General features: G+C 52.5%; 1 protein-coding gene across 1 annotated transcript in view; it reads right to left on the bottom strand.

Moving 5' to 3' along the window:
* Positions 1–13,998, bottom strand: part of SH3PXD2A (SH3 and PX domains 2A) — a 235,716-nt gene that overhangs the window by 67,042 nt on the left and 154,676 nt on the right. The window contains 1 exon segment of the mRNA XM_042960172.1: positions 11,732–11,760. Coding sequence (XP_042816106.1) covers positions 11,732–11,760 — 29 coding nt within the window.

Here is a 13,998-nt window from a genome sequence, read left to right on the forward strand (position 1 = left end):
CGCTGGCTGGATATTCCTTCCCCAGTGGAGATGTCAGTCGGATATTTGGTGCCGGGCACCCGGCTAGGGCAGGCATGGCCCTGGAACTGTATGGAATCCAGATTCATGCTCCTTTCACAGGCAAGGACATGTGTCCCCCAGGGGGCAGCTGGAAGCTAGAGTCCTCCTGATAAGGAAAGGGTCAGAGGAGGCTCTTAGGGCAAATTCTCCCCAGCCCAGGGAAAAGGACTAATTTTATAACTGGAACTTTTTAAGCTTCAACAACTTTAGCAAGTGAGCGGCCATTTGCAACAGCATCTCTGAAGTAGCACCACCCAGTAGGCACTGCGGGCACGTGGATGACAGAAGACGTGGCTCTGCTGATGCCGAGGCTGGCCAGATGTCCTCTGTGCGGCCTCTCTCCCTCTTTTCCAGGCTGACTCATTTACAAACCTCAGAGAACCCGGGGTGGAAAGCCTTGCTCGGCACCCCCAGGCAGGGCTGTGTGCCTCCCAAGGGGAGGCTCCCTCTCACTCTGCCCCACCTCCATCACAACACTTGGATGTTGTATCAGAACTGCTCTTTACTCTCCTACCTCCTGCACCCAACTGACAGTCCTGAGGACAAGGACCTCATCCTTTCCATCTTGCTATCCCCTGACTTCTACTGCAGGGCCTGGGAGAGAGGTGCTCAGGTGTTCGTGGGAGAAATCTACAAGGCAGCCGTGGCAGAGCCAGTGAGGTCTGCTATGGGTATGGCAGGAACCATCTCATCCTAGCTGGGAAGTCTAGGACCAGCATCCACTCAGAAACCTACTTCCTATCAATTTAGCCTTTAAGGGCTCTCCCCCTACCCAGCGGAGAGCTGCCACTGGTGACTAAGCTGTGCACTTAGAGCAGAGAGCAACCGAGGTCATGGAAGCAGCTTAGGAAAGAGCCCTCCTTCATCACAACCCTGTGATCAAATGCAAGTGCGAACGGATGAAGGGCTCTTGGCATTAAAAGGCTCCAGGGAGGGATGGTGCAGGGCAGGGGAGCTGACAGACCAGAAGAACTTGTCCCATTCTGAAAGATCTGCCGCAAGGGGTGTGAAAATCTGCATGTTTGCAAGCTTTCCCCAGGGGGCCACCACCAATGCACAAAAGACAGTCTTAGTTTGGTCTCTTGTCATTGGTCTGTTATCACAGCTTTGTAAGGACCTCACCCTCCTGCCGGAAACAGTTAGGCACCCAATCTTGACCCGGATCCAACACTCCAGCCCCCAGACACCAATGGGGTCTCCTACAATGCTGCACCCATTAGCGAGAAGCAGTGTCAGGGGGAAGGATCGCCAGGAGGTGACCACTCTTCATTCTGAGCACAAGGAAGTTAAGGGGAGGGGAGGGGAGGGGAGGGGAGGGAAGAGAAGAGACTTTGACACCACCTGGTTTCCTCCCTCAGTGCACAACTCCAGTTCTAACATTAGCAAATACATCTTCATACCTTCATATGATGTTCATACATCAACATACCAGGGCATGTTGTGGCAATGACTAGATCCAGGGGCAAAGCAGAGAGATTCAGGGAAAAACACTTTGTTCCCCCCTGCAAACGTCTAATTTTTACTGAAACTTTGGAAAATTTTCCTTTGTCTTCACATTTCAGAACTGACCAATTATAAAAATGCCACGAGCCAACAAAGTTACACACGCCACATTTCTGTTTCTAAACAAAGTAACTTTAGATCAGAAAAAGGTGCTAAAACAATAAGTAATGCACATTTCCCCCAAATCTTTGTTTTTCCACTGGCTTCATCATTACTGGAAATGCTGCCTCTTTTGTCACATGTCTATAAACCAAAAGCCGAAGCGAGGAGCACATTATTTTCTGGCTGACGGCTATGGTGGGAAGCATTTCTCTGCTGGACCACAACGTGGGTGTTTCCTACCCCCAAGAAGACAACCTTGTGGAAATAAAAGGCAGACGGAGTCTCGTCACTGCCTCCTGATGAGGCCAGGAGGGAATTCAGGGCTTGGGCAGGCCCCTTAGCCATTCTCCCAGCCCTGACTGCTGGGCCACGGTTCTCTGTCCTCGGACGGGTCCCCCTTTCCCTTGGTGGCCCACCCTCTGCCCCAACTTGGTAGACAACTGAGTGCATCTTCCAGGCGCAGCCCCGTCCAGTCACAGTGCACCACGAGGACACCAATGCTTGTGCAGACTCAATGCCTGTCTACCCCCAACACTGCCATCAACCCACGAGGATGACCCATCTCAAATTCAACTCTGGCTCGATCTCAGAATCCCCGGAGAGCCCATCAAACCTGCACATTCCCAGGCACCACCCCTGGAGATGCTGACTCAGCAGATCTGGACAGGGCCTGGGGACTGGTACTTCAATGAGCAGGCCAAGGACTCTGTGCACACCTCCGGCCTTTGTACGTGCTGTTCGTTTGCAGACCGTCTTCCTGCTTTCCTGGTAGAGGAAGCTGGGAGACAAGAGCGAGGGGCAGAGAGAACAGCAGGGCAGAGGGAATCAAAGCTAGCAGGGGGTGAGGCAGGTGACGCCAGGAGCCCTCCACGTGTGCCCGCCTAACTATGCTTCATGTCCAGGCCAGTGGGGCAGCAGGGCCACGCTGACTCTGGCTGGGGGAGTGGCAGCACAGACACACGTGAGCAGCATGTTCACTTTCCCCATCCCATCACTGCCACATGGGCTGGCTGTGGGGCTGCCAGATCAATCAGCCTCCTTTCATTTACAATTAGTTGGCTTTGAACTCCAGGGTTGACATCAGGCGGAGGACCCGGAGCCATGAAAATAAGAATTGTTTAAAAACACCAGCCCGGGTGAGATGTGCCAGAAGGCGATGCCTTCAGGAGACACGTTCACTTTTGGAACAGTCCACTGGAGGGTGCCAGGAATATCTTGGCCGTGTTCTCCGAGCAGCCTGGGCCTTTCTCACTGAGGATGGGTGGCTCGGGCAGACCAGAAAGCCTTGGAAATTGCTTTCAAAAGTCTTGCTGATGTAGCCTCCAAGGCTTCCTTTCCAGACTCCTCTCCTGTTCTCTCCTTCCCCAGCCCTCTTTCCACTCCTGTCAGGCTCGACACCTCTCCTTCCCTCAAATTCTTCACCCTGATTCCAGCCTCTTAAGGCCTTGCTCATGCCCAGCCCTCCCACCAGAGGCACCTGCCCACCCCTCTGCTCATCTCTGGCCTCTCTTATCTTGTCTAGCCCTGCCCCCTTCTAGTTGACTCCCACAGCTTGTGGATCACAACCTATGCTGTCTTGCATTCACTGATGAGTCCCTGACAATATCCTCCTTCCTCAGCTGAACCGTGAGCTCCCATGGGGCCTGGGGCCAGGGACCAGCAATCGCTTAAGAGAAATGAAAGCCTCAAGGAAAGCTGCTGCTGTCTGCTGTGACTCTGTCCCTCTTCCTGAGCGGCTGGTGAGCAGATCAGGCCCCAGCCTTGCTCTTTGCCCTACGGGGATCTTCCTCTGGGGGGAGGACAGCCCCAGAGGCCTCACAGACCCACTTTCTCTGCTTTATAATGTCCCTGCTCACACCTCTGCCTAGTTCCAGGGCTTGGTGGCAGTGTGAGACCAGCAGACCAGTTCTGCCCACTCCCACCTTGGACAGACAGCAGCCCCTCTTAGATGCTTCCTCTACAGGAGGCGGGTAGATAAACTTTTCATAGTAGCCAATATTATGCTTTAAGCAAATCTACTTCATTAAAAACCAAATTCATACAAAAACAAATGAGGAGTATATTAGTCACACCCTGTAAAAAAAACCCCTTTCCCCTTGTGGCCAGTAAGTTCCCTCTAGATACCTCAGGCGTATTCTCTTGGGGCAGCCCCCATCCCAGTCTGCTAGAGGCCTTCAGAGCCCAAGTCCTGGTCACCTGTGGATCCCTTGGGTCTTTGTTCAAGATGGAACAGACTTCAGTGGAAGAGGTTTGGATCAGGAGGGCCCGATTCAAATCCTGTGTCTACCTGGCTAGGTGACCGTGGGCAAGGTCCTTAACCTACCTCTGCTGGTCTATAAAATGAGGACAAGACCACCTGTCCAGGCTGTTACAAGATTTACCAGCAATTATGAGATGGTGCACACCCCACCTTCTCCCATATGACGGGGAGGGGTTCCTTCTGGAGGAGGGAAAACAGCAAGGCCAGTGGTCCCTCCTGTTTGACAGCTGGATACCAGTGGTGCTGCTTCCTATTCACAATAAAAATGGCTTGGGCGCCTGGGTGGCTCAGTCTATTAAGCCGACTTTGGCTCAGGTCATGGTCTCACAGTTTGTGAGTTTGGGACCAGCATTGGGCTCTGCGCTGACAGCTGGAGCCTGGAGTCTGCTTTGGATTCTGTGTCTCCTTCTTTCTCTGCCCTCCCCCGCTCATGCTCTGTCTGTCTGTCTCTCTCTCTCTCCTTCAAAAATAAACATTAAAAATTTTTTTCTTTAAATGGCTTAACCCTCAGTGAGTGTTGACTGCGAGAAGCACGGTCTGTGGAGTTAACATTTCATATGTAGTAGTTGTATTCAAGCCACAGACAATTGGATGAAGTGCTATCATCATTCCCATTTCACAGACTAGGAAACTGAGGCACAGGGAAGTTAAGGACTTGCTTAAGACCACACAGCTGACAGAGTTGGGACATGAAGCTACACATTCTGGTTCCAGAATCCATGTTCTTAACTGTACAGAATACTCAGCAATGGCGGGGTCTAGGTTCTGTCTCCTCTGAGGCCAGGCCTAGGGCTTGGAAAAGGAAAATACATGTTTCAAGTGGGTCTTTTAACTCGTGGATCAAAGGTAAGACCAACTTCTCACCTCCTTTCAGGATCTATCAAAACTCAAAACAATAACAGTGGCAGCCGCTCTCTTTGGGAGTTTGCTTCGGGCCAGGACCTCTGCTACGATGATCCTTACATTTAATGAGAAAGACGCTATTTTATCCCCCATATTCACTATAGGGCATGAGGATCTGAGGTTAAGCAACTTGCTAGCCACAGAGCAAACACATGGCATGGCTGGGGTTCAAACCCCATACGTCTGACCCCCAAACCTAAACTCTTAACTTCAAGCAACATGCTTCTATGCAATGACCCCAGAGTAACACTGACATCATTAACTTTGCCCAATAATGCAGATTTTATATCAGTAAAATGGAAGTCGGACTGAACTTGCCACATTTCCAAGGAAAAGTATAAAGTAAACAGGATTTCAGGAGGAATATCAACACGTGCCCAAAAGAACAAACTTGAAACACTCTTGAGTAACCTCGTTTGCGTTTAAAGTAGCTGCAGGCCCTCTGCCTAGCAAGCATCCCCAATGCCGGGCCAAGAGGAAACCACAGGATCCACGGCCACCTGCCCCCCCTGGTGGTGAAACTCAGATCACCGCAGCCGGGCTGTGGAGAAATGCAGCTTCCAGAAATGGGAGGGGAGCATTGGATCTTTTTCAGGTCTGAGAGGACCCTCTGCTCTGGGGAGCCTGCTCCAGCCCCCTCTCAGCTCCTGCAGGAAGCCAAGCACGACCACGAGCCACAGGCCCTCCCTACCCACCAGGCACAAAGCCCTTCACTGCACCACCTCCTTGACCTCTGCACAAAGCCCTTCACTGCACCACCTCCTCTGCACTCTGGGACAGGAGACTGCTCTGACAACCCCTTCACTTTACAGGTGTGACAGCCAGTTTTATGTGTCAACCTGGCTAGGCTACAGTTCCCAGTTATCCCACCACACAGGACTCTAGGTGTTTCTGGGGAAGGTGTTTTGCAGATGTGACAAAGTTCATCTAGGTGGCTCAGTCGGTTGAGCGTCCGACTTTGGCTCTCAGGTCATGATCTCAGGGTTCATGAATTCGAGCCCCACATCGGGCTCTGTGCTGACAGCTCAGAGCCTGGAGCCTGCTTCAGATTCTGTGTCTTCCCCTCTCTCTGCCCCTCCCCCGCTCACACTTGGTCTCTCTCTCTCTCTCTCTCTCTCTCAAAAATAAATATTAAAAAACAAAACCAAAACCACGGCAAGTGTTGTCATGCTAGCCAATCCCTATACCTCCTTCAAAACGCATAGCAACATCACCTCCTCTGAAATGCTCCCTGACCACTCCAGCCTCGGGCATACACCCCACTTCCCTTCTGTGTATTTATTTATAAGTCTTGCCTCCACCGGACTGAGGCTCCTGAAGTCCAAGAATTATCTGAAACCATCCTGTACTGTAGTTCAGGCCCGCGTGCTCAGTCAACATCCCTGGATTGAATGCGTACAAGGGAGGACCTCGTAGCCACGGGAAGAACTCTAAACACAGTTTCTTTTGAGGGACATTGTCCTAAAACTTGGGGTGGGGGGGTAGTGCTCAGTCAATCAGGCCTTGCAGGCAGAGCTGAGGCTTCACTGAGGAGGAAATTTCACCTGTGCACCGTGGCGCCAGGCTGGCCTTGGGTCTCAGACTTGCAAAGCGAGCCCCGACTACTGTGTGACCAATTCCTTGCAAGAAATCTCCTGGTACATAGCTCCCCCTGGGTTTGTTTCTCTAGTTGAACCCCGACCAACACAACAGAACAGTGAGGCCGCTGAGCTCAGTGTTGGGAGGGACCTGCCCAAGGCCACAGGATTGGCAAGTGGGACTGACCGGTGTTCCCCAGCACCCACAGGAACCCCTCGTGCCCCACACCCAATCATCAAAATCCAGCCACGGTGAGGGCATCTCCCCCTGCATTGCTGCTGGAATTCTCATGACCTCTCACCCATCTCCTCTCCTTGTCCACCTCCACTCGCCAGGCAGAAGAATCCTTCTGAGATCTAAGTCAGATCATGCCCCACCCCTCCACCCCCTCCTCAGAATCCCTTAATGGCTCTTCATCTCACTTACAGCAGAAGTCAAAACCCTTGAAAAGGCCTGCAAAGGCCTATTTGCACTGGGCTGCTTCCCCCAGCCCCAGCCACCTCTCTGCTCTCACCTCCTACCACCTCGTCCTCCACTATCTTCCACCCTAGCCACAGACCTCCCTACCATGCCTGGAGCAGGCCAGCGTACTCCTACCCCAGGGCCTTTGTACTGGCTGTACCCTTGGCCTGGACGACTCTTCCTCAGGAAACCATGTCACTTCCTTGTTTCCCTCTAACAGGATGTTTTTTTTTCCCCTCCTTAATATTTATTTATATTTATTATTATTTTTTAAAATTTACATCCAAGTTAGTTAACATATAGCATAATACTGATTTCAGGAATAGAATTTAGTGATTCATCACTTACAAATAATACCCAGTGCTCGTCCCAAATGTCCTCCTTAATGCCCCTTGCCCATTTAGCCCATCCCCCCACCCAACACCCCGCCAGCAACCCTTAGTTTGTTTTCTGTATTTAAGAGTCTCTTATGGTTTGTCTCCCTCCCTGTTTTTATCTTTTTTGCTTCCCTTCCTTTATGTTCATCTGTTTTGTATCTTAAATTCCACATGTGAGTGAAGTCATATATTTGTCTTTTTCTGCCTTATTTCACTTTGCAAACTCCTCAAGGGCAGAAAGACACATCCCTGTAACCTCAACACCTTACACAGCACTTGGCATACAGCTGGTGCTCAATAAGATCTCCAAACAAGCCATGCTTGGTCCTGCTGTTCCTCCTTTGCACAAGTGCTGTCTCTTGATTACCAAAGTTTCCTGTTCTCTGCCCCCAACCAGAAAAAACACTCCTCTTCCCAGATAATGTCCCCTGATGAGGCTGCAATGAGCTCTCTTTCCTGACCGACAATGTTCGTTCATGCACGTATGAACTCCTTGGCCCATTCAACAAGCATCAGGGGACCTGCTATTAATGCAAGCCCTGCAGCGATGGCTTCCCTCTCAAGGGGGTGGGACACAAATAATAAACAAGAAAACCCACAAAGAATTAGAATGTGGTCAGTGATGCGCCAGGTGATTTGAGGGGGCAGCTAAACACCGGAAAACTGGGGTTTCTCTGAGGTGACAAGCAGAAATTTTAAGAACGGGCAGCTATGTGAAAGATCAGGGAACAGCATTCCAGGCAGAGGGAAGAGCAAGCGTGTAGGTTGTGTGGAGAGAACGAGCTTGTTGTATTTAAGGAATGGAAAGTGACTGGTACGGCTGAGCAGAGACTGTTGGGGGTGGGTGAGCAAAGGAGGGTACCAGCCTAGGGTGGGACAGCAGGCAAGGAGCTAAGCACACAGGGCTTTGTCAGCTGGGATAAAGAGTTTATTCTGGGTGGGATGGAAAGTCCTTGGGGCAATTTAAGCAGAAAAGCACATGATTTGATACTTGCTTTGAAGAGCTCACTCTAGCTGTGGTGTAGAGAACGCAGAGGGCAAGGGTGCAAGCAGACAGGCTGAAGAGGAAACTGGGGTCTTCCTGAAGAGAAGTGAGCTTCGAACAGGGTGTGATGGTGGAGGATGGGTTGGCAGGGGAGACAAAGGCGGGGGTGCAAGAACCACTTCTTGATGCTGGGCTCGAGCATCAGTGTGGATGGTGGGATGGGGAAGATGTGGGCAGGAGCAGGTTCAGTGGAGGGAAGAAAAGCAGAGAGAAGTCTGGGCTACACTGCCAGTTTGGAGGTCATCGGCCCTGCCTCCTCCAAGAGGCTATAAGCTGCCTGAAAACTTTCGTCCTGTTGCCTCCACCTTCCTCAGGCCTGGCTTCAAGTCTTGGCTCTGCACTCAAGAAGAGATCCCTCCAAGGAGGAGCTAGGGCTTTGGTTACTAAAACGTGAACTGTGATGGCCAGGGAACAGCAACCACGTTCTCTATGCAAGTGCTGCTGGCTGGAGTGACTCTGCGAAGCTTCGTGAGCTTCAATGCAGAGTAGGGCGGAGCCCCGAATAGGGACTCAGATCCTTACTTTGCCACAGACTGTGGGCGGCCACCCTCTCAGAGCCTGTTTCTCACCAGTAAAACGTGAATCCCACCACCCACATGCAATGAGCCTCTGGGCAGCAAATGAGAAAACATACGCAAGGTTGCCAGCCCATAGGAGATGCTCATGGAATAATCGTAGCTAGCACGCTGGGAGAGCTTTCTAGGTTGCAGGCCATGTTCTAAGCATGCTTACATATGTTAGTGTGCACAACCTTCATTATAACCATATGAGGTGTGTATTAGTTTCTCCAGAGAAACAGAACAGGATGTGTATATATAGAGAGAAAAATAGATTTATTTTAAGGAATTGGCACAAGTGATCATGAAGGCTTGGTGAGCCCAAAATCTGATGGGGTGGGCTGGTAGGCTGGAGACTCAGGAAAGAATCACAGTTCAAGTCCAAAGGCAGTCTGGTCGCAGAGTTCCTTCTTTACGGGAGAAGTCAGCTTTTGTTCTATTAAGGTCTTTCTTCAACTAAGTGGATGAGGCCAACCCCTATTATGGATGGTGATCTGCTTTACTCAAACTCCAGTGATTTCATCTCATCCAAAACAAACACCTTGACAGAAACGTCCAGAATAATGCTTCACCAAATATCTAAACACCGTGGCCTGCCATTGACACGTAAAATTAACTGCTATAAGGTGGGTATGAATATTGTACCCAATGTACAGAAGAGCAAACAGGCACAGAGAGGGTAAGAAATCTGCCCAAAGTCTCAGAGGAGAAAAGTCAGACTTGACATTCCTCCTGTCTGGCTCCAGAACTTTTAACCATGACACTAAGTGGCCATTATCATAAGCAAGCCAACGTAAATTAAATTTCTCTCATCCTTTTCCTGGCTTGAGAGTGGATGGCAGAGAAACCGGGGGAGGCTCTCCCTGGGTGAAGCAGCTTGGGTGGGGCCCTGTCTTATTTAGGAAGCAGCACAGAACCTGAGCTTTGGCGATGGAGGTTGGGGGCACCTGAGAGGTTATCCAGTCCAGCCCTTGACTTTATAGCAGGAAGCTGAGGCCCAGAGAAGGGATTTGCCCAACGTCCCAGCGCTTCAAAAATGATGATGATGATGATAAACTTACACTTGCATAGCAGTTATTATGTTCTAGAAACTATTCCACGTGAACTTGTTTAATCTTTTACGTGTGAGGTAGATTCTACTGTCATCTTCGTTCAAAGAAAATGAGGAAACTGAGGCAGAGAGTTTTTGAAACTTGCCTAAGGTCACACAGAGCCGAAATCGGAGCCCAGGCTCAACCAGTATGCTACAGCTCTAAGGCCCAGGGCAAGTTTCCCGGGTAGCAGGCTATGACAGAACACAATCCTAGGTGTGCCTCTCCTTCCCAGTTCTCCCTCCTGGGGCTCTGACTGCAAGTGACAGCGGAGGCCATATACAATTCCTCCGGTTCATAATGCGGCCTCAGCCTCCTATTCACGCAGGAAATACCCTCCTGCACTAGGGGGTGGGCATACCCGAGGCACCCCCTGCCCAGCTGACAGGTACATGCACACACACATCTCGTCCCACACCAGACACCTCCCAAACAGGTACACACACATGGACGCAGACTCTAACCAGATACACCCCCAAACACTGGCACACACACCTAAGCACCCTACCAGCCAACACACCCTAATAGCACACAACTATGAAGACCCACACACGTACACACAACCCCACATACACATGTGCCCCCCAATACATAAACCAGGACACAACCTTTCTGGTTCCAATACACATAGAAGCAAACACTTGCATACACAAAACATGCTAAACCATACTCAGAGGCACACACACCACACAATTACACCTACCCCTATTCACATTCTATCCATCACACATGGGCACACACACCTCTACTGTGTGTAAGACATCTACTGGCCAACGCATTTCAATACAGGTATCTCTCCATGGGAGCCAATAACGTCAGCCACGTGTTTATACATACTCCCACATCCCAGAGGGCCAGAACCCCCAGATGGCTGCCCATCCCCATAACTCACCACCCCCATACCGGCAACACATATGCCAACACAGATAGCTCAAGTCTGCCGCCCCCACCCCCTCACCGCCCAGCCGCCAAACACAGCCCTAACACCTAGGGACCACCCTCCCCCGATTAACTAGGCGCCACCCCCACCTAGGCAGGTGCAGAATCCGCCTCCTCCATCCAGGGAGAATCCTTCTCTGACCCCAGTGGTCAGCGTCCAGCACAGTGTCCGAGGACCTGCCCCGATTTTCTTATTCCCACCCCCTTCACAAACTCTCTGTGGGCCCTGGCACGCGTCAGCCCAATGCCAGGGCCGGTCCGCTCCCTGCCATCCCGGCCTCTGCTGCGACCACCCAGAGCCCCCACCCCTGCAGCAAGGAGAACAAGCTCAGAGCTGGGGGAAGAAGGGAAGGTTTGCGTTGCAGGCGTTAAAAACTCGTAGTCACTCAAGTACGACCCCCTTTTCAGTCCAGGACCCCACCTTCCCACGGGGAAAACCCTGCGTCTCCGTTAACCCTCTCATCACCACCGCACCACGGGAAGCACCCAGGGAGAAGTCAAAGCAGTGCTCAGCAATAGGCACTGCAGCCCCGGGGGGAGAGCGGGTAGGATCCGGCTGCCTGGATTGCGGGGGCCCTTCACGAGACACCCCCACATCCCCCATGCACCTATCCCCACTCCCACAAGGAGAACCCGGGAGAACCTGAGGCATTCGGAGGGAGGAGAATGTGCGAGTACCGGAGAGCTTAGGGGCCACGGTTTGGGGAGGGGGACAGGTGAAGGGAGCCCATGCCCCGCAGGACCAGGGCGGGCGGCAAGGACAAGCCCCCAGAAAGTCAGCTGCAGGATCGGAGACGCGCGAGCGCAAAGCAGGAGGGGAGGTTGGAGAGAAAAACGCCCGGAGGCTCCCTTACCTGATTTCCTCTTGGAACTGCCATAGTCCCTGAAAAAGAAGCAACAACAGATAGACATGGTTAGGGCCGGGCAGAGACGCGGGACTGCGCCGCTGCGGCTGCAGGGCACCCACGGGCCGGCTGCTGTCGGTCCCCGGCGCCACTGCTCATGTGATCCTGGCGGCCCGCGAGCCGCGCGCTCCGCAGCCGCACGCACTGCGCGCCGCGCCTGCCCGCAGGTCCCGCGCCTGCCCACAGGTCCCGCGCCAGCCCGGCCCCGGGCGCGAGCCGCCTGCCCCGCCCCGCCCCGCCCCACCCCGCCTCCGGCACCCTTGACCCCGCCCCGCCCCGCCCCGCCCCCGGCCGGCCCGACAGGAGGGGCTGGGTGGGCACCTTCCCGCTTCTCAGAGGGTGGGGGAGGGCGGGCCAGGTTCTCACTTCGTAAATAGGGAAAGTGAGGCCCTGGACGGTGGTCACTGGAAGCCAGGCCCTGCGGGCGCTGGGAGCCTGCTCCTCTCTCCTGGAGACGGGACCGCTTCCCCTCCCAATTCTTTGCACAGCTTGCTCATCCCCACTCAGACTTCAAGTCACGACTGAAATGTCACCTCCTCAGCGTGTCTTCCTCAACATCCTCCCCATCTCATCTCCTACTGGCCTCTGCGTAACCACAGATTTGTATGGCCCTTTGATTAAAGTCTGCCCCTGCCCTAGACCCAAGGCTCCCTGAGGTCACACTGTGCCTTGCTTCCTCCCATTACATCCCATGGGCCTGGTGTAGGTGTGGATATATATTGGCTGTAGGCTGAATATTGAACAGATAGGTCTTTCTCCTTAAGGGCTCAGGCTGGGAAACTGGAGATTCAGCAGGGGTGAGGGCACAGCACAATGCAGGGGTAACTGCCAGGTCAGAAATAATAGGTATAGAAGTTGAGCTTCTGAGTACTGGGTTCAAATCTTGTCAATGGCAATAACTCAACACCTCCCAACCTTTGATAATCTGCTCTGGACTAACCCCAGGCTGGGGCGTGCCCCACCCTCCAGCAAGGAATTAACCCAGACTCAGGATGGGGCAGTCTCCCAAATCCTGCCCCTGCTCTAGCCTTTGGCCCCTCCCACAACCGCTTCCATTCACCAATCCTCAGGGGAGCTTCTCAGGCCTCTGAGATGCTGGAGGTTCTGTTCAGTGTTCAGGCAAGGCTGGCTGTGGATCTATCTGGAGACTAGAGGAAATGCCTTTATTTTCCCTGGGGGGATCAAAGAAAATGCCAATTGCTGGACTTTGGTCTAAGTGAACTGGCCAGCTAGGTTTGCCAGCTGGAAGGAGGTGATTTCGTAGAGAAAGGGACAGCAGGTTCACAAGAAAGACAGTCAGCCTCAAGGAGACTCCCTGAGATTCTGATTCTGGAGGTCTAGGCGGGGAGCTTGAACTTCTGGGGAGTTTGTTAAGCACCAAAGTGATTTGCCCACACAGCCAAGGATAAGTAAGGGGTCCTGCCTCTCCTAGGCTCCTAAGTTTTCTAAAGTTTGAGCTCAGACCTCAGTGAATCAGAATGCTGGCTGGGGCTGAGGCCAAGGAACCTGCATTTCTGATACATTCCCCCTACCCGCCCATCTTGCTTGAGAATTTCCTTAGCATTCCATGCTTTTAGTCCTCACATCCACACTAAGAGAAGGTTCTATCACACCCATTTTACAGATGAAGAAACAGAGGTTCAGACACTGCCAAAGACTGCCCAACTTAGGGAAGAGCGATGGTATATACACCTATCTGCAAGAATGAAAACTACAGGGTGGGTGGGGTGGAGGAGGATGTGTGCATCTGTTGCCTCTAAAAGGAGTTAGGAAGGTGGGGGAGTTCCCATTTGCTCTCCAATCCCTACCTGGCAGTCCGGGCATGCTCATTTCCCTAGGGCAGAAGGGAAGACCAGGAGAGACCGTGTCCCAGAGTGCCTGCCTGGGCCCCTTGAAGCTCAACTGTGGGGAGAATTCTCAGGGAGGGTCAGGAGAGCATTATATGGTGGCTATGTTCTGCTTAGTAGACTTGCCACTCCCAAGGAGGAATTCATTTCTCAGGCTTTTTTACAGAGTGCGGGAGGCCTGAAGAAGGGCAGCAACCAGATGGCACTCAGAAGCTGTCCCTCCCTGCCCCACTATTTTCCTGCTGGTCCTGCAGGAGAAGACCTCTGGCCCTGGGACCACAATGGCTCACTGACCATACACTGGCTGCCAGCAGTCCGGACAGGGGGTGACTTCCTCACAGTGATAGCCACCTACTTCCTCTCTTGTTT

Source organism: Panthera tigris, chromosome D2 (genome assembly GCF_018350195.1).
Source record: "Panthera tigris isolate Pti1 chromosome D2, P.tigris_Pti1_mat1.1, whole genome shotgun sequence".
NCBI lineage: Eukaryota > Metazoa > Chordata > Mammalia > Carnivora > Felidae > Panthera > Panthera tigris.